This window comes from Lithobates pipiens, unplaced genomic scaffold (assembly GCF_037356315.1).
Source record: "Lithobates pipiens isolate NorthernLeopardFrog02 unplaced genomic scaffold, aLitPip1_a1.2 Scaffold_3, whole genome shotgun sequence".
Lineage (NCBI taxonomy): Eukaryota > Metazoa > Chordata > Amphibia > Anura > Ranidae > Lithobates > Lithobates pipiens.
The window spans coordinates 224583570-224608879 of NW_027507790.1; the positions used below are offsets into that span (position 1 = coordinate 224583570).

Sequence of the window (25310 nt, forward strand, 5' to 3'; positions counted from 1 at the left end):
TCCTTCCTCTCGGTCATTAATTAGTGGCAGCTCTCAAGGGTAGTTAAGCTCATGTCAATTTAAATTATTACGACTGCCATAAATCTGTGAATGAACAAGTGCAAAATGTTGAGCTCAGGAAAGTCACAGTCATAAAACCTGATGAGGGACCAGTAAACTTTGAAGTATTTACAGTGGGTAATGAAAGACTCCTATAGTCTGTCTTATTCATTCTTCCCAATTCTCTTTTACTTATCCATTATTTTCTTTCATTTTATTTTTTATGATTCTTGCTCCTCTATATTCAACTATTTTCACTGATGGCTCCTCTTCTCCCAGTAGAATATTCATTGTCTCATTTAGTTAACTAAGTGAAGTCCAAGTTCTAAGTGGAGTGTCTCTAAGCAGGCGTCATATCATATATTGATCCCCCCCCCCCCACCTCCCAGTCTCTTTTTAAATCCTCTAGCTCAGCCTTACCTATTCTAGCCCGACCTTTCTACTCAAGGGGAACCCTTGAAATATTTTTTAGAACTACAGGAACCCTAATAAAATGAAGTAATTGGGTTCAATGGGAAAAAATGTGCCTTACATTTGTGGTAAGGGGGGAATGCTCCTCTTATAGTGGTGGTTGGAATGCCACCCTCCTAGCAGTGTAAAAGATAAGTGGTGTCATACTCCTGGCATGGCCAAGTGGCATTGGACCTGGAACTATGCAGGCACCATCAGATGAGAAGTCTGCCCTATGAACCTGTGGCAACCTCTGGAGGAACCCTAGGAATCCACTGAACCTTTGAGAATGGCTGTTTAAGCTTGTCCTATAGCTACATCTCAGCCTCCCCCTTCTTTTCATCTCTCTTATCAACCCTCCGATATAGTCCCTCTCTGATATAGTCCCTCTCCAGAAAATTCTCTAGCATAGAATTGTGACAATAGTATAATATTGCTCAGGTGTACAGTGCTATTAAATACCTGCAGCCCCCTCTGCTCTGTAAAAATGCCAGGCCATTTTCATCAGGCCAGTAGAAAGCTGGAAGGCGACAGCAAACTTCAAAACTACAAGGAAACATTGTAGCTTTTCCTGATCAGAATGGCCTAGCATTTGGCCATGGCTGTAGGATTGGGTTTGCAGGTGGCAGATACCTGCATTTATGCATTTAATACTTGTATTTTTTTTTTTAATAGTGTTATAAGAATATTCCTGTAACTTTTTCAAGTCACTCAAAACATTGTCCATCAATGAATCAGTGCCCTAGATGTGTAATTTCCCATAAAAAAATATTTCTATGACCGCAACATATTTTATTTGTTTTCCTGGAATTTAATTTTATCCCTGCTTTCCAGCTCTTCCCCTTGTGTACACTCTCGCTAATAAGGGCCATGCTTGGTGTATTTTGCATGGAGCTATTTTTAATCCCATATAGCCCAGATTATTTTGTGTATATACTTTCACCAGCTGAAAAAATATACAAACCTATCGCAAAACAGTATTTGTCTTGACTTTGTTGTGCTGAACCTTCAAATGTTTTGCTTCTTACTGCCTAAAACAAGATATTCCAAAAAATCGCAACACATGTCCTAGTTGAGTATACGCATTGCTTTATTTAAGCAATGCTACCAAACAGTAATTCTCTCTTTTGATGTATTAGGCTAGTGCTTTATCCTCGGCTAGATTGTTACTGCTATCTAAGCTCATGAAGAAGAGAACCATAAGTAAGGCCTTAATGGCCTAAGCACATTAGGGTCTATGTCAGGGCTGGATTTTCATCACATCTGATAATAAACTGTATGCAAGAACCAGAGTGCTTTCTCTTTCGATTACATGAAGAGGAGATATACTTTAAGCTGGTCATCATAATATGGCCGGTTTAGCAGGGACTGGCCAAATATTGATCACTCTATGGCCATTCCAACTGGAGAGAAGTTGATCTAACCAAAGGCTTCTCTTGAATGGGAATGTTAAAAAAAAAAAAAAAAAAAAAAAATTCCACTCGATCAGGGAATGCAGCCCGTTAGCTGCAGTGCTGACTAGTGTACTCTGACAGCAGAGGAGTCCCACTTTTTAGAATTTAGTAGCACAGGTGGAAGGATTCCTTCATCCACCTTGACTGTGGAGATTGGGGAATGCGTTCATGTAATTTTTTTTTTTTTTTAACTGGCTAATTAAAAAATTTAATCCAACTTTACCAACAGTAGTATGGTGACATGGATATGGGCATTTGATTAAATATCTTGAAGCGGAAGTGCAGACAAATAGCTAAATACACAGATACTCAGGTGAAAGATCCATCATAATGATGACTTCCCTTCACAATCAGAAGAGGTCCATTGACATGATCAGCTTAGACCTGGCAGAAACCAGTGGGATTGGGTACATCCATTCACAGTCCAGTAAAGTCTGGTCGGAAGGGGTCTTCAGTGAACAAAAAACACATCTGACGTATAGTAACAAGGCCAAGCAACTTCCTAATGCATGAAAACACAAAAACGTGTACAAAAAAAGTAAGCGGGTGCTCTGGACTGGTATTTGGCTATAAAAGAAGTTTATTCTCCAAAGGCCTCAAAAGTGGTACAATGATTAGTAACTGCAGCAACACATGGTTAGGGTTCCTTGCAGTTGTGCTTTGCTACAATTTGATTTGGGGATTTGGTCAGAATTAATGGTCTTCAGAGTGGATACTTATTCATCGCAGAACAAATTGCGGCAGGCACCTGACTGGTCCCAAATTCAATCTTCAGCAGGTCGATGACCCCAAACATACAGCCAATGTCAGAGCTATCTTCAGCAAAAAGAACATGATCAACAACAATGGATCTGCCTGGGATTACATGAACGGAGAGAAGCAACTAAGACAGCCTAAATCCACAAAAGAAATGTTTAGTTATCCTAGATCAGCCTTGCTCAACCTGAGTTCCTCCAGAGATTGTTGGGGTTTCCTTGAGCAATGAGTGGTTTCTGACTCTCAGATGAGTAACCATTAGCCAGCTACCTGTAAGAGGCGATATTTTTTTCCAATGACCACAGTTTTGAGGAGCATTTTTCCCAGTGACCATCGAACTAATGTACTGTGAGCTGTAAATCTAGTAATAAGTAGGGGTTACCTGGAACCAGAAAGGTATTTAAAGGTTTCCTCCATGTTAAAAAGGTTGAGAAGGGCTGTCCTAGATATTTGAAACAACGATGTGGCTTTAAAACACTATATTCAAAAGTACCTGTTTTAAAGTGGTGGACATGCCAAATAAATATAAATTAGATTTAGTTGTTTCTATTTATGCACTTTTTTCACAAAACTTTAGTGTATGTACATTGGGGTGACCATATTTGTTTATTACATATGTAGGCTTTACATTTGTTAAAACCACTTCTCTTATTGCAGACCTAGCAGTCTGTTTGATTACAATTGGTTTCTAATGATACTCAGTGATTCTGGTAGCCAGGCATCTTACAATGTTGAATAGCCAAGGCTTTCGCTTATTTCAGAGTGCTCAGGAGCGGGAGTTTAATTTTATATGTTGTGATTCTGTAATACAAACATGTGCCCTCTTGATTCTAAAAGTGTGTGCTTTTTTTTTATTTTAGTGAAAAAGTTCGCTTTAAATTGAGGAATTTGGGTTTGTTAAAGGGACTCTAGAAAATGGCGCATACCAGCAGTATTGTTTAGATTGAAATATGGACAGAATGGCAAACCTGGTATTTCACTTATGTACATAATCATGGATTATAGTCATTGCTTGGGCATATCCCTCCCCACAATTCTAGGTTGCAGGAACATTTATTTTATATGTATTCTGATTCATATTAATATTTTAGAATCTCCAGAATTCTACCGGAACCTAACCTGTCTGACACACGATCTAGAGACCATATATTGTGATTGGCAAACTCCGGACTATGCTAGATCTCCAGTACTTTATGAGGTTTGTTCATGGTAAGAATCCTCCCCCATTTCACTTGACATAGACTTTCACTAAACAAATGTGTGCCCATTACCTGAATAGTAAATATGGAAGAGTGTTGTCCCTCCTTCTCCCAGTCTGAGATGTATAGGGTATTGCAAGAGGCGCATATCTCATTAAATGTAGGTACTCCTCCTAGTTGCATTTAAATATATTCAATATTTTAAAGAACATATTACTGTATTATGTTTTTTTCTATTTTTGCCTGGGATTTACCTTTGAAGTATATTTCAAGCCAATTCTATTCTTGCTAGTGTTGGATTGAGTAGAAAGTTTGGAACCCTTGTTTAAATTTTAGTTCTGCCTGTGTCTCCACTGGTGAGATTGACTCTGTGAAGGGGGAAGGTGAAGAGAAATTCCCAATGGGGACAAATATTGTGATGAAAACTTTCAGAAGACTGACAGCCGGGTTCCCCCCTGTTTTGGAGAGATCTTTGCTTCCTCTTTTGTATCGACAGAAGAGCAAGTGTAGACAAGTCTTGCGGATGTTGATGGCAAAAAATAACTGTCAGTTTATACTCTTGTGAAGTGGAAAACGAAAGGCCCAGAAAAACTGAGGTTCTAATGCTTCCTCACTTTTTTGTTTTTGCCTGTGCCCATGTTAGCAAGGATAGTAAGTGTGTGCATGTGGGGGGGTTATAACCCCTGTCAGTTTTTTTGCCATCTGTGTCCTATTGGGGAGATTTCCTTTCACTTCCTGTCCCATAGCCAAATGGGAAGTGCAGGGAAATCCTTCTAAGTGACGGAAACGCTGGTTTTCACCGGATCACCAAGACTAGTTTCCCCATAAAAGATTTCCCCTTCATTACTGTTCTGAAGACAACCCAAATTTAGGATTTTCTTTTACATTTGATGATAATGGTAAACATTACAAATAGAGATGAACCAAAATTTCAGCTGCCGAAAATGGTGTTTACGACATTTTACAGATAGAGGAAAAAGGTGTATATAATGATGCCAAAAACGCATTTATACCATGATTTTATTGTGCTTATGGTGTGTTTTTCATAGATAGTCGGTTATTGAGACATTGTTGCTGCATTTTCAGTGTATTTCAATGAGGTGCATTTTTGTTGCATTCTTTTTTTTTATTGACCAAAAATGCAGCACGCGAGATTTTTAATACTGCAATGGAAGCGCAATTGATCAGTGTAAAGACATACACAGAATTTAAAGGGATGCATTTTTCTTGCACTAAAACCGAAGATGACAATGTGTGTGTGTGTGTGTGTATATATATATATATATATATATATATATATATATATATATATATATATATATATATATATATATTAGTGTGTGTCATTTTCGGTTCTGGCCAAGTGCATCCTTAATTTTTGGTTTCGGCACCAACATTTCCATTCAATGCAGCTCTAATGACAAATAAAGAGGGTGAATCTCCTTAGCAGAGACAAACCTATAAATGTTTTAATCTATCTACACTCTATCCAAAAACAGATTGTATAGTCCTTTGAAAAACGCTATTTTGTGCTGGTGTGGCGTTCTTATCCTTCCAAAAATTTAGTAGACTCCTCCAAGGGTTCAGTAGGACGCCACGTTTGCTAGTGAGCAACCTCTAGGACCGCAAACCACCTATCACACTATAATGTATCACTATAAGGTTCAGCGCCCTTACATCACAAATGATTATAGTCAAAAGAAGTCATTAAATAAATAATAGTAAAAAAAGAAGAGCATGTACTCCATCCAAAGTAGCATCTGGGTAGCTATAACAAGAAGAGTATGGGACGATTAGATAAATGTTATGAGCGGTGACTCTTGGGATGACTTGTAGCTCTGCAAGTTGTAGGATGCCTGGAGCCCACAGAATGCATACATTTTACAAGAAATCATCAGAGGACGTTCGCATTATAAACATACGGAGTACTGTACTTTAAACTTCTCAAACTGTTTCATATTCTTACTGGCTGTTGAGAAATAATTTCTTTATTTTCCTGCAGGCATTCAGGAGAGAAATGTTATGACTCCAAAAGTAATAGTCTGCAGGTTGAATTTCTAATGTTTTCCACCGTGCAAGTAAGGATCAAAGCAAAAAACATCCCGGGACAACCCACCATCAGTTTTCAAAAGACCATAGAAGACATCCGTAAGTTCTGTTCATTCGTAAGAGAGACACACCTAAAATGGCTATACACTAGAAGAACTTAGTTTGACAACTTTCAATTCTGAAACGTTTGGTTTTCAAATTGTTATTGGGATCAAATTGATGTACATTTTTGACTGTTGTGAAGGGAGTGGAATGGAATTTTTTTTTCTCAAATTTCTAATGTTGAATGTGGATTTAGTTGGGGACACTACTTTCATCCAAATTCATTTTTTAAGAGAAAACAAGATTTTAAAGAATATACCTAAATCCATGGCAACTCTCCAAACCTACAACTTTTAATGTCCACAGCCCATCCGTGTGTCAACTCCTGTAGCCCATCTCCACTTCAACATGAAGATTTAAGAAGATAAGGAGTCCTACTATGTAAGTAGTTCATTCTTGATACTTTATTCTGTTAACAACAAAGTTACTGCATACATACTGTATAGTCCCTACCCAAAAAAAAACTCCCTAAACTTGTGAGCAAGCCCATTATAATAAAATTAGTTTAGGGAGTGTTTTTTTTTTTTATTTTTTTTTTTTTTTTTATTTTGTGAAGACTATACGTATGTAGTTACTTTATTGTCAACAGAATAAAGTACCAAGAATAAAGCTAATTTCAGAGTGTGACTCTTGATCTTCTTAAAAATTTGAGTCACTCAAGTCTTCGAATGTGCCAATGAGACTTGTACAAATGTTTGTAAATCTACTATTGTGTGGCCAGCTGTACTAAATAAACACGTATACCATTTGGCATCAGCATAGTAATGTCGCTTTTCTAATGCTTTCCATTACCTGTTATTCCCTGCAGTGATTTAGAATGCTTCCATTTACTCAGGAATTTCCTTGTAAACAATGTTAATCCAGAGCTGTGGTGGAACAGCAAAAGCGGAACTGCAGCGAATAAAAAATGTTGTCATGTGCTGGGTCCTTCCTAGTTACCTCTATTTCTTGGTGTATGGTGTCTGGAAGGGTACTGGGGAAGCTGAAAATAGTGCCACATTCCACCGTTGGCTTTGATATTCCAGCTTAGCTGCTGTGATATTCCCTTTTTAACTACTTCCCATCTGCCGTACATATATAAACCTCCTCAGGCAGGAAGAGTGAAATCTTGGTCATCGCTGCAACTGCAGCAATGATCGAGATATAATTCTTTAGCCCCATCTATTCTGCACAAAATAAAAGTTTAGCACTCTCTAGTGCTCCGTTTTAGATTAGGAAATGTGATCCTGACTCATGGTAGTTGTGCGAGTCTGGTAATTGGTTGGGGGTTACTGTAGACCAGGTGGGAGGGCTCTAGAGCTAAGGCGTCTGGTTACCTCCTCATGGTTCTTAAAGCTTGGAGAAGTTTCTAGAAGCTAGTGGCTGTAGGCCAGGGGTTAATGATCTGCCTATTTATGGTAATCTAGCCAATACCCGGGCAGGAGGCCTGGCAGAGTGGCTAGGTCAGCCCATAAATATTATGGTGCCTGGCAAGCAAGGGGAGGCAGGTGGAAGAGGGAGTGCAGAAGCTGTGTGAGGGGACCCCGGGGCTATGGGGGCTCTGCTTCTAGGCTGGGAGCTGAGAAAAGGAGGACGACAGAGGGCTCTCAACTACCCTACAGTCTCTTCTAGGGGACACCCTGGCTTGCATGGAAGAACCTGGACAGCAGGAGGCCTTAACCGTAGTCTCTTCTGAAGCAGTAGGATTTCCAGGGACAGTGTAAATACCTCTACACCCCCAGGGCCATAAAGGGTTAAAAGAAAAAAAAAAGTTAGAGGTACATTTGGTATTATATTTTGCTTTTGTGCATTAAAATTTATTTTAATGTTAATTTTTGAACCCTTTCACCCCCTAACCCTGAACCCCACCATGACGTCACTCCAGTCACGGCACATGCTGGGGAAGAAACGGCACGGAGAGCCGTTTCTGCACATGTGCCAATGATGTCATTGGCGCACTACAAGACAAACCTCTCCTAAACTGTGCACATTTAGGAGATATTTTCAGTACATGTAGGCAAGGCTTTTTATAGGCTTACTGATATGTCAAAATAGGTCAGGGGGGGTTTACAACCACTTTCAGCTGAAATGAAAGCTCAGCACATTAACAGCTTCATCTCCTTCCTCCCACTGTATGTGACCTGTACACTGACCACCCTTCATCTCCTTCACGCCTACTGTATGTGTCCGCTACATTAACCCCTTTATCTCCTTCTTAATAGACTTAATAGACCACTACCAAGCTCTGTGTTAACCCATTTCCATGCCAACATGTTTCTTCATTTCCAAAAAGTGTGGCAAAAAATGAGATCACCTTGTGGTGTCTAATTTTTCAAAAATGAATCATTTTGCGGGATTTTTTACTCTCCCGGAATTTGTATTTGATTTGCTGTAGATCCTAAAGTATGGTAAACCGTTTTTGTTCCAGATTTCATAGTCTTTTTTTATTTTATACAGTAAAAATATAGAGTGGTCATTGAAAAACCACAAAAAGAAAGCTCGGTCTCAAAACAATTGTATAAAAATGAATTTGGGTATGTTGCGGGAGGGAGTAAAGCTGGCTACACATTATACAATTTTCCTTTTTACAAAAACCATATAATAAGCGGTCACACCCAAACACTTCCAAATTGTATGCAAGCAGGCAGGCCCTCGTACTACATAGTTGAAGGTAAAGAAAATTGAACAAAAAAAAAATTGTATGTGTAGTTTTTATTGTCAGTCAAACGATCACAGCGCTGAAAAATAGCCTAGTAATTGGAGGGGTATTACAAGCTAGTACTGAAGTGGTTAATTCAGCAAAGCGTCAGTTAAATTGTTTATTTTGGTGTGCTTGCTAATCTACATCGTCCAAGTTTCCTGGGCCTGTAATGAATGCATTTAGTTATGATTAGTGTGATCTTCCTGTATGTTATTTCATTAGTGCACTGGTGAACATAATGGGTGCATTGTGTTGAGAGCAGATCACTCTGCTGTGTAACTACATCTTATCCTGCTGCTGAGGCCGGAGAAAATGTTTTCCCTAATTGTGGGCTCTTTTGTCTTACAGCTTATGTTCCGTACACACCGGAGATCCACTCCTTGGTTGCTGATTATAGGTCTGACTCCCTGTTTGTGGAATGGACAGTAAATGACACCGGCTTTCTGAACAAAGTGAAGATAGACTGGGAGATCAACGTGTTACGGGGTCCAAACCTTCAGCTAGTTAAAAATGTATGTGGTTTTGTGTCTCAAAATATTTTCATATATTCTATGAAAAATTGTGTTTTTGCTATTACAATGACACACTCTACCTGTGCCTGCAGCTGGCCTTGTCTGGTCTAGAGGTTTTGTGCTCCCCCCCCCCCCCCCCCCCCAAGTCAAACTTAAGGGGATTCTAAAGGATGAAGGTTTTTATTTTTTACATGCATGCATTCTATGAGCTCCCTCCGATCCAGCGATAATCACTATAGCTTTGGCTGGATGGGGACTCTCCCTCATTGGCTGAGACAGCAGGGGAGCATATTGGCTCCCATTGCTGTTCAATCACAGCCAGTGAGCCAATGAGGAGAGAGTCGGGCCGAGAAACATAACAGAGAGCTATAACAATAATAAGCGTTTATAGAACAGGAACCATCCAACAGGGGCAACCAAAGTAACCGCCGTAGTATTACTTGTGGAATGGTCTCTTTTGTATTTAATATTTTTCTATAAAAAAAAAAAAAATGTTGTTATATGTTTATATATTACAGTGGAAATGTAACCATACCAACTTGATTAAAAAAAAAAATGTTCTTTAGCAAGGAACCTCCATTCCACATGAATAATTATTCTACCAAAATTAGTGTGTGCTGTAAATTGCCTCCAACATTGCTGCTGTTTCTTCTTGCTGGATGTGGCCATTTTGCTGAATTGCAGTGCCCCTAAACAGCAGTAAATCATACAGTGGAACCAAACTCATCGATTTTAGGGTTTCAAAAAAAATTATATTCCTGGAATGCTGGGATTGCTAACTGTAAGCCCTTGTACACATGGTCAGAGATTCCGGCAGAATGTGTTCTATCGGACCGTTTTGTCAGATATTCCGACTGTGTGTGGTCTCCATCGGACTGTTTCCATCGGAATATCCAACGGACCAACTTTTCCAACTTGCCAGTAAAATTTTCCGTCAAAATGCTCCGATCGGACATACTCCGATCATGTGTAGCCTACTCCGACGGACAAAGTGCCACACATGCTCAGATCAAATTCCTAGACCAAAGCTATTGGCTACTAGCCTGAACGTAGTCCTGTCGTAACGAAATAATGTCATCACGTTATGTACAATCAGATTTTCCGACAACTTAGTCTGACCGTGTGTATGTAACATCACTTCTGGACCTCTTCCGGAATTACTCCGTCGGAATTACTCAGACGGATTTGGTTGTCGGAATCTCCGACCGCGTGTACAAGGGCTTACATTTGCTTATGTCCTCTATCCAGCTGTCAAACCATCAAATGCATGGCAGTTACAGGTCAAACAGAAGCCACTTCCATGGCTGTAAAGGGTTTAATTTCACTTTAAGGCTGTCAGCAGATTGGCCTTTACAAACTCGGCAGTGCGTAAAAATGGAGAGCAACTGAACATGTGCAGAGCAGGGTGAGACAGTGTTACAGTATAGGCACTTATTTATAATGTTTTACATGGCTATACCTGCAAAAGGGGCCAGACTGAAGTGATCTAGCAGGACTAAAGTTCTGCTTTAATTGAGCTCTCAAAATCAAAGGTAGGCAAATGCCAACCCCATGCTAGGGTATAGGCCCATAGTCAGGTCTAAGGTGAGATGGCAACAAATGCAGTACAAACTATGGTCCCATTAACCCAAACTAGAGAGATAAATAACATCTATAATAACTTTATAAAAATTTTAAAGTGCAGTCAGGGTATGGTATTCAGTACACATCAGAGGAAGACGCAACGGGATATAGAAGGAGAAAGAAAAATAAACCTAGGGAAAAGTAAGTGGAGAAAAGAAAACTGGCTCCACTCGGCTCGACCCTAGAAAGTCTCCCTCAAAATGGCAATTGGAGATAATTAATCCAGGGTGTCCAGACCCGTTCAAACCTGGCCTGTTTATCACACCGGATGCTGGCTATTTTTTCGTGGACCACAATCATTTGCAATATTTTAATGTTATCTAAGCAAAAAAAAAAAAAAAAAATGGATATCTCCCTGTCAATTAAATCTCAAAGGCTAGAACATACATTTGTATTTGCAGAAAAAGACCTGCAGTCAGACATTGTAGCAACCTCCAATTGCCTAGACTTCTCTATTTTCCTGTTTTATAATGTGCAGTGCAATCTACACAGGACTCTGCCAGGACCCAAATGCAGGACAGAGCCCTTTCACACTTCTGTACACACACCATAAAGGTGGCACCGCAGGGGGAGCGGAGCCACTAAAGGAGGGACCGAAGTTCTCTTTAATTTGTAGTCGCATGTTAGTCAAGTTGGCAGCACTTCAGCTTTTGCAGTTGCCTGAGGAATACTTTAGGCCAGACCATGTTGTTGTTGTTGTTGTTTGTCAGGGGGCTGTACAGCGTTGTGTGTCCAACCAGCATTGCCAACAAAACTTATAGTCAGTTTGTGCTCTGCACTTAGGAAACCTTCACGGTACACTGGAATGAAAGCAAGACTAGGTTCCATTGGAATTGGACCTCAGACTTTCCTTTGAATTGCACGTCGCACTCTGTAAGGATCCGATGCTTCGTCCATGATGATGCCTACTATGGAGAGATCCAGCATAGTAAATGGAGCGCCATAAAGACAACACAAGGTAATGGCAGTGTTTATTGTAACACATAAAATGACTGTCAAGGGGCCGCGGCACCCCCAGTGAGCCAACACCTGCTGCTTTAGGGACAGCAGGACCTCCGCGGAGAGGAGGTCTTTTCCCTGCTCCCACTGTTTTATCTAGAGTGTTGTCTGTTCCTACAGTTCTGGGGGGGGGGGTTGTCTGTACTGAGGAGTCTTTGCTGGGGAAGGTGGGGGGGGGGGGGGGTGTGCTGGGGCAAAGGGAGTCTATACTGAGAGGTCTGTGTTGGAAGGGGGGCCTGTTAAAGCAAGCAGTGAGGAGGCGATACAACTGCTCCTCACCACCTGTCAAATGCTCTCTGAAGAGTTATCTTAATGCAGGTTGCTCTCCATAGACCAACGAGCCCTAAAGCTGGCCATACACCTATAGATTATCTGCAGATTTTCTATGGTTTGATGGAAAACGTGCAACAGATTTCTTCATGTTCGCTAAATTGTGTGGATGGAGGAATCTCCCACTTTTTTCTATCTAACCATAGAAATTCTTCAGATAATCTATAGTTGTATGGCCAGCTTTGCTCTCTTGCTTGTAGCACAGTCATTAAAGCATATTTTATGGGTAAAAAGAGTTTGGCCTGCTGTGCCGCTTTATTTCTCCATACCATTTGTTTGCTGGAGGTGGGTGACTTAAAACATAGGAGCGCCCCAAGTGCCAGATATGCTATAACCTGAGGTTTTAAGACTGCCTATGTCCCCCAGTGGTCTCGACAAAGTTACATTTTGCTTATTTACTTGTTATAAGCAAACTGACACTATCTAAATCCTGTATAATAATAGTAATAAATAGAAAATAATGGCTTATTTTTATCCTGCAAGAATTTCTAAAAAGTTAATTTTTTATGTTTTGGTTTGCGTTTTAATTATATATTTTATGTTCATGTTCATGCTCTAGAGTACATGCAGTCCTTTCCTTCTGGTATCACTATGATAGAGCATTACTTTCAACGTCAATAGTGTTTCAGTATAAGTGGGTGTCAGTGGAGGCTGATGTGTTTTGGGGGGGCGTGTCAAACAACCACTACCCCTTCCCCGTCTGCGCCCTGAGTCCACCCTATTTTAAAGCCCATTAGAGCTTCAGGCTCTAATCATGTGCTTCAACCCCCCAATCCCCCCCCCCCCCATTGAAATCCATGCGTACGGCACCCTGTATGTAGATCAGGGGGCTTGATGCATTGATGGGGGAGGCGGCACCGGTGTGCCCCTAGTGGACAGGGCCACCACTGGTGAGTGTGTAAATCCTCTATTTCGATTACCCAAACCCAGGAAAGTGTATACTGGTGACATTGATTTTTTTAATCAGTTGTTTATTAAGGCTGCTGACAAATGTTTAGATATAATCTCCGTTCTTGTAAGAGCAGTTGGTAATGCAAATGGCTTTTCCTGCAGTCCATCTTGCTTCATATACCCTTCATGCTTTCATGCTTCCAGTTATCAAGGAAGGTGTATTGTGCAGGCCAGAATGGGCGGTTTCAACTAGTATTCAGAATCCTTGTTTAAATATGCAAAATGGGATTTGTATGTGGGGAGTCATATTTACAGAATAGGCAGCCAGTCGGCTGTTTGTGTGTGTGTGTAGTAATGAACACAGGACATACTGAGCTTCTAAAAATGAGTATCCCATCTGATTTTAGGCAGTATGGTATTAATGAATGTGCTTGTGTTTTTGACCCACATAGGTGACACCAGCATAGAGGAGTCCATGTTTCCTGTCGATAAGGTGCTTCTTGTCGGCTCCAACATGACCGTCTGCTGTAAAGTAGCAGAGGGAGACATAGTAGAGTCAATCCATTTTAATGGTACTAACTATCCTGCAATCCAGCTTGGCAGCAGCAATGTTGGTGGTATCCGGCTCTTCAACATGAGCAAGTCAGAGTCTAGTGGGGACAACATCCTCTGCAACACCAATGTGGACGACTACATGGCTGGAACTGTAGTTTTTGTAGGATGTGAGTATGTTGTGTTGTACCAATTCACCCATGCTATTCCACTTTTTATCCCATCTAACAGTACCTGTGTAGAGCAGTGCCTGGACAAGATCGTCCAGCACCCAGGGCAAAGATGCCATACTGTGCCCCCCTTCCCTTAGGGTTAGTCAGGGCACCTCTGCTATAAACCATTATGCCCAGGGCAGCTGTCCCTCCTACCCACCCCTTGTCCCATTCCTGGTGTAGAGGCAAATGTAAGCGCTCTCATTTTACAGCTCTCTCTCGATCCCTACTTAGCAACTCTAAAGCTCTGTGTAAAAATCCACTTTACTAAACTTTTTCTTTCACCATCCTTTCCTTCATTCTTTCTTTTCCCAGTTAACTGGAAATATTTTTTTTTTCTGTTGGCTGACTTCACCGAATAATAAAAAATATATAGTTCCACTCTATTAGGAAATTAGGGATGATATCTTTGTATGTAGACTGTGTAAGCACCAAATGTAAGCAAGGCAATGGAAATGGATGTGGAGTCACCTCATCGTAAATGTAAAATGGCATCATCACAATTAATAAAATAATAGTATTGCTAAGGACTTTTAGATATGCATCCCAGGAAAGTATAAATTCTACATGTTGTCATATAAAACCATATTATTTTAATTACAAAATTGGTAATTTCCACTAATCACAGAATAAAAGATGTTGGATTGCAAAGTATACATGTGAAAACTCAAAACATCCTAACAGTGTGTTATTTAATAGTCTACGTGTTTTGTGGGATACATGTGAAATGCGTAGACCAGCCTTTCTCAACCTTTTCAACACAGAGGAACCCTTGAAATAGTTCTCCGGTCTTGGGGAACCCCTGCTAAAAAATGAGAAATTTACAACTCATGATACATTAGTGTGATGGTCAGTGGGAAGAATGGTCCTTACACTTGTGGTCATTGGGAAGAAATACCTCCTTACAGATAGCTCAAAAGATCAATGGTGTCAGTGGGAACTTATTCGAGAGGCAGAAATGGCCCAATGCTGAATTCTCAACCTCTGGAGGAACCCTGGTTGAGAATCACTATTAACATATTGTTGGGATGCTTTTAAGCTTTCCAATGTATTCTTTGCAACCCAACATATTTTATTAAGGGAATAATGAACGTTAATAGTTTTGTAATAAAAGTAATATATATACAGTGCCTTGCGAAAGTATTCGCCCCCCTTGAACTTTTCAACCTTTTGCCACATTTCAGGCTTCAAACATAAAGATATAACATTTTAATTTTTTGTGAAGAATCACCAACAAGTGGGACACAATTGTGAAGTGGAACAAAATCTATTGGATTTTTGAAACTTTTTTAACTAATAAAAATATGAAAAGTGGGGCGTGCAAAATTATTCGGCCCCCTTGCGTTAATACTTTGTAGAGCCACCTTTTGCTGCGTATAAAGCTGCAAGTTGCTTGGGGTATGTCTCTATCAGTTTTGCACATCGAGAGACTGAAATTCTTGCCCATTCTTCCTTGCAAAACAGCTCAAGCTCAGTGAGGTTGGATGGAGAGCGTGTTTGAACAGCAGTTTTCAGCTCTTTCCACAGATTCTCGATTGGATTCAGGTCTGGACTTTGACTTGGCCATTCTAACACCTGGATACGTTTATTTGTGAACCATTCCTTTGTAGATTTTGTTGTATGTTTGGGATCATTGTCTTGTTGGAAGATAAATCTCCGTCCCAGTTTCAGGTCTTTTGCAGACTCCAACAGGTTTTCATCCAGAATGGTCCTGTATTTGGCTGCATCCATCTTCCCTGTCCCTGCTGAAGAAAAGCAGGCCCAAACCATGATGCTGCCACCACCATGTTTGACAGTGGGGATGGTGTGTTGAGGGTGATGAGCTGTGTTGCTTTTACGCCAAACATATCGCTTTGCATTGTGGGCAAAAAGTTCGATTTTGGTGTCATCTGACCAGAGCACCTTCTTCAACATGTTTGGTGTGTCTCCCAGGTGGTTTGTGGCAAACTTTAGACAAGACTTTTTATGGCTATCTTTGAGAAATGGCTTTCTTCTTGCCACTCTTCCATAAAGGGCAGATTTGTGCAGTGTACGACTGATTGTTGTCCTATGGACAGACTCTCCCACCTCAGCTGTAGTTCTCTGCAGTTCATCCAGAGTGATCATGGGCCTCTTGGCTGCATCTCTGATCAGTCTTCTCCTTGTCTGAGCTTAAAGTTTAGAGGGACGGCCAGGTCTTGGTAGATTTGCAGTGGTCTGATACTCCTTCCATTTCAAAATGATCGCTTGCACAGTGCTCCTTGGGATGTTTAAAGCTTGGGAAATCTTTTTGTATCCAAATCTGGCTTTAAACTTATCCACAACAGTATTACGGACCTGCCTGGTGTGTTCCTTGGTCTTCATGATGCTCTCTGCGCTTTCAACAGAACCCTGAGACTATCACAGAGCAGGTGCATTTATACAGAGACTTGATTACACACAGGTGGATTCTATTTATCACCATCAGTCATTTAGGACAACATTGGATCATTCAGAGATCCTCGCTGAACTTCTGGAGTGAGTTTTCTGCACTGAAAGTAAAGGGCCCGAATAATTTTTTACGCACCACTTTTCAGTTTTTTATTTGCTAAAAAAGTTTAAAATATCCAATAGATTTTGTTCCACTTCACAATTGTGTCCCACTTGTTGGTGTTTCTTCAAAAAAAAAAAAATTTTTATATCTTTGTTTGAAGCCTGAAATGTGGCAAAAGGTTGAAAAGTTCAAGGGGGCCGAATACTTTCGCAAGGCACAGTATATATATATATATATATATATATTTTTTTTTTTATGAAAATATTATTCTCATGTTGGATTAATACTTTCCTAGGATGCATATCTAAAAGTCCCTATCATAAATATTTTACTGTGTAAGAACCAGCTTTACCTTCAGAAGTCTGAATTTCTGCGCAAGTCTTCACATCTGCTCTCTAAAGGGCTTACAGCAGCCTAAAAACAGTTAATATTAAATGGGATAAGAAGGAGGATTACCGTGCTTTTCTGAAAAAGTTGAACCCCAAGCAGTGTTAATTTTGTCGAATAAAACATTTTAGTCGACTAAATGAATACTATACAACTATAAAACAACTGAGATGACTAAAATATGACTAAAACTAAAATGGAATTTTAGTCAAGACTAAAATGGGACTAAAATACCATTTTAGTCAAGAGACTAAGACTAAAACTGCATTGAAATTTGACTTCAAAATTAACACTGGTCTGTATTGCATGTTCATACCTCAAGAACATAAATAATGTATTCGATTTTTTCATTCCAGAAGTATATAATGAGTTTGGAAATTGTAGATAAATGTTAACTAATGCATTACAATTTAATTGCACCCATACGATTTTAGACGACTAAAACAAATACGTTTTATTCAACTAAAATGTACTGGAGATTTAGTCGACTAAATACGACTAAAATGGGACTAAAACTAAAATTTTAGTCTTAAGACTAAAACTAGAACTAAATCAAGATTCGCTGCCAAAATTAACAATGACCCCAAGCAAAAGGCTTATTATACATCAAAAATACTAATCCCCTCCCAAACATTTAGGACTCATTTACACTTATCGATTTTGGTGTGCTGTGCATTAGGAAGTTGTGGTGTCATATTGACCCCCATATACTAACCCATGGGTCTTCAAACTTTTTAAACACTTCAATACCGGGCACTTTTACCCCCTTCCTGCATAAGCCAATTTTTGCAGCTTTTAGCGCTCTCACACTTTGAATGACAATTGCACGGTCATGCAACACTGTACCCAAACAACATTTTTAGCATTTTTTTTTTAGACGGATAGCGCTTTCTTTTGGTGGTATTTAATCACCGCTGAGTTTATTTTTTGATAAATTAAAAAAGACTGAAAATAATTGAAAAAAAAAAGTTCTTCTTTGTTTCTGTTATTAAATTTTGTAAATAAGTAATTTTTCTCCTTCACTGATGTGCGCTGATGAGGTTGCAGTAATGGGCACTGAGGAGGCACTAATATGCAGCACTGATGGGCAAATTTTATGTGCACTGTTATGTGGCACTTGCAGGCATCACTGATGGACACTGGTGGGCATTGCTTATGGGGCTGCACTGATAATCATTCCATTGATCAGTGCAGGTACCCCCCCCCCCCCGGTCAGCGTGAGTAGAGGAATGACAATAACTGCCACTTCCTAGTTACACTGTGATCAGCTGTGTTTGGGCACAGTTCAAATGGTAAAGGGCCTATGTCATAGACTCTTTACTGTGATCAGAGATGTGGTGCACCATTGATCGCCATGGGGGCGCGCGTGACCAGCATGTTCTGAAGGATGCCATGTGATGTCCAGTCAGAACAGGAAAGCCACAGCTGGCCATCATTTTGCTATAGGCTGGGCAGGATGTGGTTAACGAAAGGGACACTTTAATGTCCTTCAGATTTTAGGGGGACCAGACTGTGCCCAGAGGGAGTGATCAATGCCTGACTATTGGTATTAGGGGAAGGATATTTGGTGTTAGTGGGAGGAATAGTGCCTCATTTTTGTTCGTGGAAGGAATTATGCCCCATCATTGTCAGTGGAAGGAATAGTACCCCATTGTTGGTGGCAGGAATAATGCCTCAAGGGCCAGAATAATGCCTCAAGTTCAGCTTCAGGGCCAAGGTTTGGAGACCACTGCACTAACCTAACAGACCCCAGAGACGCGTGTTGTAGTGCACCATATTTAGAATTGCCTTACCCTGCATTGTGCATACTTCTGTAGCCATGTCTCAAGAACTACATCTTCCAGAGGCCTTTACCCTAAATGCACTTGCTGGGTAGGCTTTGGAGAGTCAAAGCGGCACCATTGATTGCGTGGGAAAGAAAGCTGATGCAGAATGGGCAGACAGGCATGGCAGTAAGGCTTTTTTAGTCAAACAGGGGAGGACTAAGGCAGAGCTGTTGATTTTCACTTATGATTTCAGTGCAGCAGAGGCTATGTTGTCAGCCAGCAAAGGCAGGTTGGTTACTAAATTTCTGGTAGGATCACCAGGTATTTTTCTTTATTTTAAAACATTTTCAAAAAGAAAACAAGGGAAATGAGCATGTTTTCTGCAGTTTTTTATTTTTTTATTTTTCCAAGACATGCAGTTTGAGACTTGTTTTAATTACCAGAGTGCCTGAATACTTTTCTGGAATTAATCATGTGTATCCCGCAGTAGAAATAATAAGGACCCATTAGTGCAGCTAAAGGCAAAATGTTTTGTTCTTATTTTGGATAGAGTAGAAGAGGGTTATAAAACTTGTATTTTCATTTATTTAACCATCTGTGTCTGACTGGGGCGATTGTTCCTTCCTGCCCCATAGCCAAACCAGGAAGTGAGATGAGATCCCTCTAAAGTGAGGGGATCCTGTGTGTTTCCAGGGTCACCAGAACTAGTGTCCCCCTTTGGATGTTTTCCCCTTAGGATTCTGATATCAACCCAAAATTTAGGATTTTCTTTTACTTGCGCTCGTGGTGATAATGATAAACAAGACGAATAGAGAGGGGGAATCTCTCCAACGGGGAGTTGCACAGATAGCAATATAACCTGACAGGTGTTCTAATCCCTCTCTAAGTAAAAAAAAAAAAAAAAAAAAAAAAAAAGATGGGCTTTTACTTATACTATAAAAACACAATTGAAGTTTGATGTGAAATAATGTAGAGTTTTAGGTGTGAATTTTGCGGCTTTGGGATCTGAAAACACTCACACGCAGTAAGACCTTTAAAAAAAAAAGTATGTTTCCCTGCATACTCTACTCATATCATGGATTTGACATCCATTTTGGCCTTTAAAGAGGTCACATTACGTCTTCTGTGGGACACACCTAACTGATTTCACAGAAAGATTACAGCACTTTGCTAACTAATAGTCATAATCACAATTTACAACTTTATCCAAGAGAAAATGGGCCTTACATCATTTCCTGACATGAGCTTAAATATTAAGGAAGGAAATTAAGTATTTATCAGCTGGGGAACAGCTGGGTTAGTGTTTTAGATAAAATCTGCAAACCAGCTGAGGGCCATATAGAAGGATCAGGAGGGCCATATGTATCCATAAAGCCAGGTAGAAGAGTACAAGTACGAGTAAAACGGAGTGAACATTAGGACAGTTGCATTAGATGTTAAATTTTTGTCTTTAGTTTTTTACGTTGAGCCACTGTACCTTGCCCGTTTGGACCAATTTCCTTTTTCTAAATGCGCATTTCTAGAAGATAACACAATGTTCCTAGATTTTTCCCTTCCACCTCTTGTTCTGTGCTACTTTATAGTTACTTACCATGTTTATGCAAATGTAGCATTCAGACCCAGTTTAGCCATAGTACTAGTAAGTATGTGTTGATGGCGTCATCTTATGCCTTTTTTTTTTTTTTTTTTGCTCTCTCCTTTTTTCTTTACTCCATTGTTCTCTGTCGCATATACCTTCACGGACCCTCCCTGAATGCTCCAGATATAACCTCTCCCCTCCAGCTTGGTTTGTTGAATAGTTCAACCCTTTGGTTCTTTTTAAGAGTGTTGGGTTACAAAGACCAGTGCTTAAAATCTAACTTTAGAGAAAATTAAAGTGGAGCCACACCACCCTATTATTTTCAGCCATGGAAGCTGCCATCTTGGCCTGTTTTAATCTTCAACTGCCATGATGCTGCACATGTAATCAGTTATGATACCAGCCGTTGGATGGTTTGAAAGTTTGGTTGAGAGCACAACCAATGTGACACTTACATTCTGGAACGTGATTGAAATGTAACTGTTTTTTAAAACTGTTAAATCGATGGGTTTACTTCCAAGTCTCACCCTGCTCTGCACATGCTCAGTCGCTATTTTTTTCCAGCACTATGCCGAATTGGTAGAGGCCGATCTGCTGACAGCCTAAAGATTAAAGTGGTGCTTCACCCAAAAGGGGAAGCTTTTCTTCTGCCCCCCCCCCCCCCCGGCTGCCACATTGGGCACCTTTCGGTGGGTGCAGGGAGTGGACAGGTACCCGTTCCCACTTCTGGGAGACCTCACTGCAGCGACGTCCCCCGGAAGTTCGGCTCCCTCCTCATTTTCCCACCTGCCGGGCCATTCGCACAGTGCAGCACGTATGCGCAGAAGGGAGCCCTTACAAGGAATGATGGTGGCAGCACCCAAGAGAGGATTGAATAATTGGCTGGGGTGACGACATTGCGGGAAAACTGGACAAGCAAGTGTCCTGTCCTAATATTAAGTCGGCAGCTACAGTATTTTTAGCTGCTGACTTTTCATTTTTGGGGGGGGGGGGGAGCTCTTCTTTAAGGAGGAGCTAAACGCATAGATTTAACTGTTTTAAAAAACAATTACTTTCCTGGCATTGTAAGAATGCTGTCACATTTGCTTGTGTTCTCAACCAAACGGTCAAGCCATCCAATGGCTGGTGTCGTAACTGATCACATGTGTAGCATCATGGCAGTTGCAGACAGATGGCAACTTCCTTGGCTGAAAACAATAAAGAGGGTTAGGTTCTGCTTAAACTGCTGCTCTGGGACTCAACAAAATTGCAGCCTCCAGCAAAAAGAAACAGGAGAATTACTGGGGGCAATTTGCAGCAAACACTGATTTTGGTAGCATAATTATTAATGTATGTTCCTTGCTAAAGAACATTTTTTATCAATTGTCATAAGTAAATTTCCACGGCATTAATCTTCTTATACTGGTTATTTGGTGGCACACTCGGGTAGTTTGGCCCATGGGCCCTCCCTCTACTTTTCATTCTTTAATCTGTACAACAGTTTTTGTGTTTTTTTTTTTTTGTTTTTGTTTGTTTTTTTTTTATCTCATGGAGATTGTATTTCACTACTGTCTAAATTCTGTGCAATTTATGTCACATCAGCATAAAACATGCAGTGAAACGCACTGAATAAACAAAATGTTTAAAAATAAAATAAAAAGTATGTATGCGTTTTCTCCCATGCAGACCCTCCGGTTGAACCACAAAACCTTAGCTGTGAAGCACCTGATCTCAGTATAATCAACTGTACATGGAAAACGGGCAGACCCACTGGATTATATGGAGAGCGTGGTACAAAATACTCATTATATGAACGGTAAATGTATCTACATAATAGAGTATCTTGGGTGTTTTGTAAAAGATATGTGTATGTGGATCTGTAGGTATCCATGTCCGTACCCTTTTAGGATAGAGCTGTATGGATTGAGCATATTAATATACTATACAGCAAAAAAGTGCTAATTTTATGGGTATAGTAGGTGTTTGGGGGGCAGAGGCGGTTATGGGATTTAAGTTTTAAAAATTAAAGTGTTTAACGTAAAAAAAAATCCTGTTCCTTTAAAGCATGTTATACAGCACAGTGATTGTGCTGCGTCATTTGGCCCCTTCTATCACCTGAAATACCTGGCTGATCCTGCTTGGTGCTGCCCTCCCCTTTGCGAAGTGGCCACCATTTATCATGGCTGCTGAACCCTGACCATGTGGTCAGTTTACATGCCTCCGTCATCCGCTCTCCTTCATCCTCTCCCCCCTCTCCCTGCCTGTCAGCTCAGTGTCCGTGCCCGCCCCCTCCCCTTCTGCTGCTGAAATTACTGTTCATTTTTTAACCTGTCCTCTCTGTTTATTAATGTAAAGTGCTCCAGTGTCTGTGTTTTTATAAAAAAAAATGCAGCTATATACCTGTTTACAGAGTGCTGATCTTCACTCACGTGACCCACCGCCTCTCTCCTCCTCCCTCCTGACTGATGTCAGTGGGCGAATCTTGGCCCAGCTCACTGCAGGTGTCAGACTGAGAGAGGAGAGAGTCAGTGGAGCACGTGAGCGCCGATCGGTGCTCTGAAAACAGGTATATAGCTGCATTTTTTTTTTATAAAACAGACACTGGTGCACTTTACACCATCCTCTCTGTTTATTAATGTAAAGTTTACTCAGTGGGTTAATAACAGCTATAAGTGGCTTCAACCCCATCCCCCCAAATAAAAATAAGATAAAATTGTGTGTGTGTGTGTGTGTGTGTGTATACTTACACACACACACACACACACACACACACACAGTGAGGGAAAAATTATATTTGATCCCCTGATGTTTTTTTTATGTTTGCCCACTGAGATACTCCTTTGTTGCCTTGGCTGTGTGTTTTGGTCATTGTCATGCTGGAATACCCATCCACAACTAATTTTCAATGCCCTGGCAGAGGAAAGGAGGTTCTCGCCCAAGATTTGACGGTGCATGGCCCCGTTTATCATCCCTTTGATGTGATGATGTCCTGTCCCCTTAGCAGAAAAATACCCCCAAAGCATAATGTTTTCACCTCCATGTTTGAAGGTGGGGGTGGTGTTCTTGGGGTTATAGGCATCATTCCTTCTCTTCCAAACACAGCGAGTTGAGTTGATGCCAAAGAGTTAGATTTTGGTCTCACCTGACCACAATACTTTTACACAGTTCTTTGAATCATTCAGATGTTTATTAGCAAACTTCAGACGGGCCTGTGCATGGGCTTCCTTGAGCAGGGGAACCTAGCGGGTGCTGCAGGAATTCAGTCCTTCACAATGTAGTGTGTTACCAATTGTTTTCTTGGTGACTATGGTCCCAGCTGCCTTGATCATTGACAAGATTCTTCTGTGTAGTTCTGGGCTGATTCCTCACCTTTCCTATGATCATTGAAACTCCACTAGGTGAGATCTTGCATGGAGCCCCAAACTGAGGGAGATTGACAGTTATTTTGTATTTCTTGTGAATAATCGCACCAACTGTTGTCACCCTCTCACCAAGCTGCTTGGCTATGGTCTTGTAGCCCATTCCAGCCTTGTGTAGGTCTTAGCCTATACTGACACATGTCCATGGCTAAAACCACCTACAATGGGCATGTAAGCATCAGAACTGGACAGCAGAGTAATGGAAGAAGGTGATCTGCTCTGGTGAATCGCATATCCTTTTACGTCATGTGGATGGCCGGGTGTGTCTTTTTTTTTTTTTTTTTTTCGTGTGTGTATGTATATGTGTATATGTGTATATGTGTATATGTATGTGTGTGTGTGTGTATATGTGTATATATGTATGTATATATATATATATATGTATATATATATATATATATATATATATATATATATATATATATATATATATATATATATATATATATATATATATATATATATATAATGTGTGTGTAATTATACTGTAAAAGAAGATTAATCCTACTTACCACTACTGGGGATTTTAGTGTTTGGTCTCTTGCACTGTATTTGACCGCAAACTGATTTATGACCCTATGACCCTATAAAATTTTATTTCAGCTTCTCAGGAATTAACCTGACATGTTCGGGGTACACTGGAGATCAGGAAGATTACAACTGCAGCGTGGACGTGAAAAAGGGGCAGGATTTATACGATTTTCTGCTTCTTGGTACAAATCCCCTGGGAGCAGCTAACACTTCCCTGGCTTTTAATGTCAGAGAAAGGAGTAAGTAGGATGAGTCTTACTGAATGATTGTAGAGTACTGCAACTTTCTTTTTGTTGGCAGCGATTTTAAGTTATTTATTAACAATTAAATGCCCATTTTGTCTAAGAGATGATGAATAAGGGGAAAAAATAAAAATAAATATATATATATATATATATATATATATTCCTGGGAAGTGAGCAGCCCTGTGGCATCTTGTTGGTCCTGCGTTTATGATGTTGGGTGGGAAATAGGCAATGCACAATATTGCAAACGGAATGAGGGGGTTTGGCATACAAAATATGTCTTAGTGACAAAAGGAACGTACAGTAGAGAGACCTAATTTATATGTAATGCTCTACATTCCTTATTCTCCATCCCCTCACTGTGTATGCATTGCTGTAATTCCCTCTTCTTCACCTCCTTATTCCATATGCCATGCTGTATTGTATATAATCTGCAGCTGTATGCAGTGCTGTGTATTCCCTGGACCACGAAGCTTGATTCTGTATGTCATATTGTACATTCCCTGTCCCCCACTGCTCCATTTCATATGCCATGCTGTGTGTTTTCTTGGGCCACAACCTCTCGATCCATATGCCAAACTGTACATTCCCTATTCTGCAATACCTTGTACCATTCACCATGCTGTACCTTTCCTGTTCTTACCGCCTCATTCGGTATACCACGCTTTACATTCCCACCACCCCATTCAGTATACCATGCTATACCTTCCCTATTCCTACCACCTCATTCGGTATACCATGCTATACCTTCCCTATTTCCACCACAGCATTCAGTATACCATGCTATACCTTCCCTATTCCTGCCACCTCATTTGATGTACCATGCTGTATGTTCCCTACTCCCTCCATTTCTTATGCCATGCTGAATATCCCCTATTTTGCACTGCCCAATTTTGTTTACCTTGCTGAACACTCCTTATTCTGTAACACCTCATTCCGTATGATGTACTCTCCTATTCCCACCGCCCCATTCAATGTACTATTCTGTATGTTCCCTATTTCCCACTGCCTCATGCTGAATGTTCCCTATTTTGCATCTCCTCA

General features: G+C 40.4%; 1 protein-coding gene across 1 annotated transcript in view; it reads left to right on the forward strand.

Moving 5' to 3' along the window:
* The window catches only part of LIFR (LIF receptor subunit alpha), a 163349-nt gene that overhangs the window by 91320 nt on the left and 46719 nt on the right, over positions 1-25310 (forward strand). The window contains exons 3-9 of the mRNA XM_077462828.1: positions 3791-3908; positions 5901-6046; positions 9078-9241; positions 11648-11822; positions 13537-13806; positions 21758-21887; positions 24094-24260. Of these exons, the coding sequence (XP_077318954.1) occupies positions 3791-3908; positions 5901-6046; positions 9078-9241; positions 11648-11822; positions 13537-13806; positions 21758-21887; positions 24094-24260 (1170 nt within the window). The remainder of the gene's footprint in view (positions 1-3790; positions 3909-5900; positions 6047-9077; positions 9242-11647; positions 11823-13536; positions 13807-21757; positions 21888-24093; positions 24261-25310) is intronic.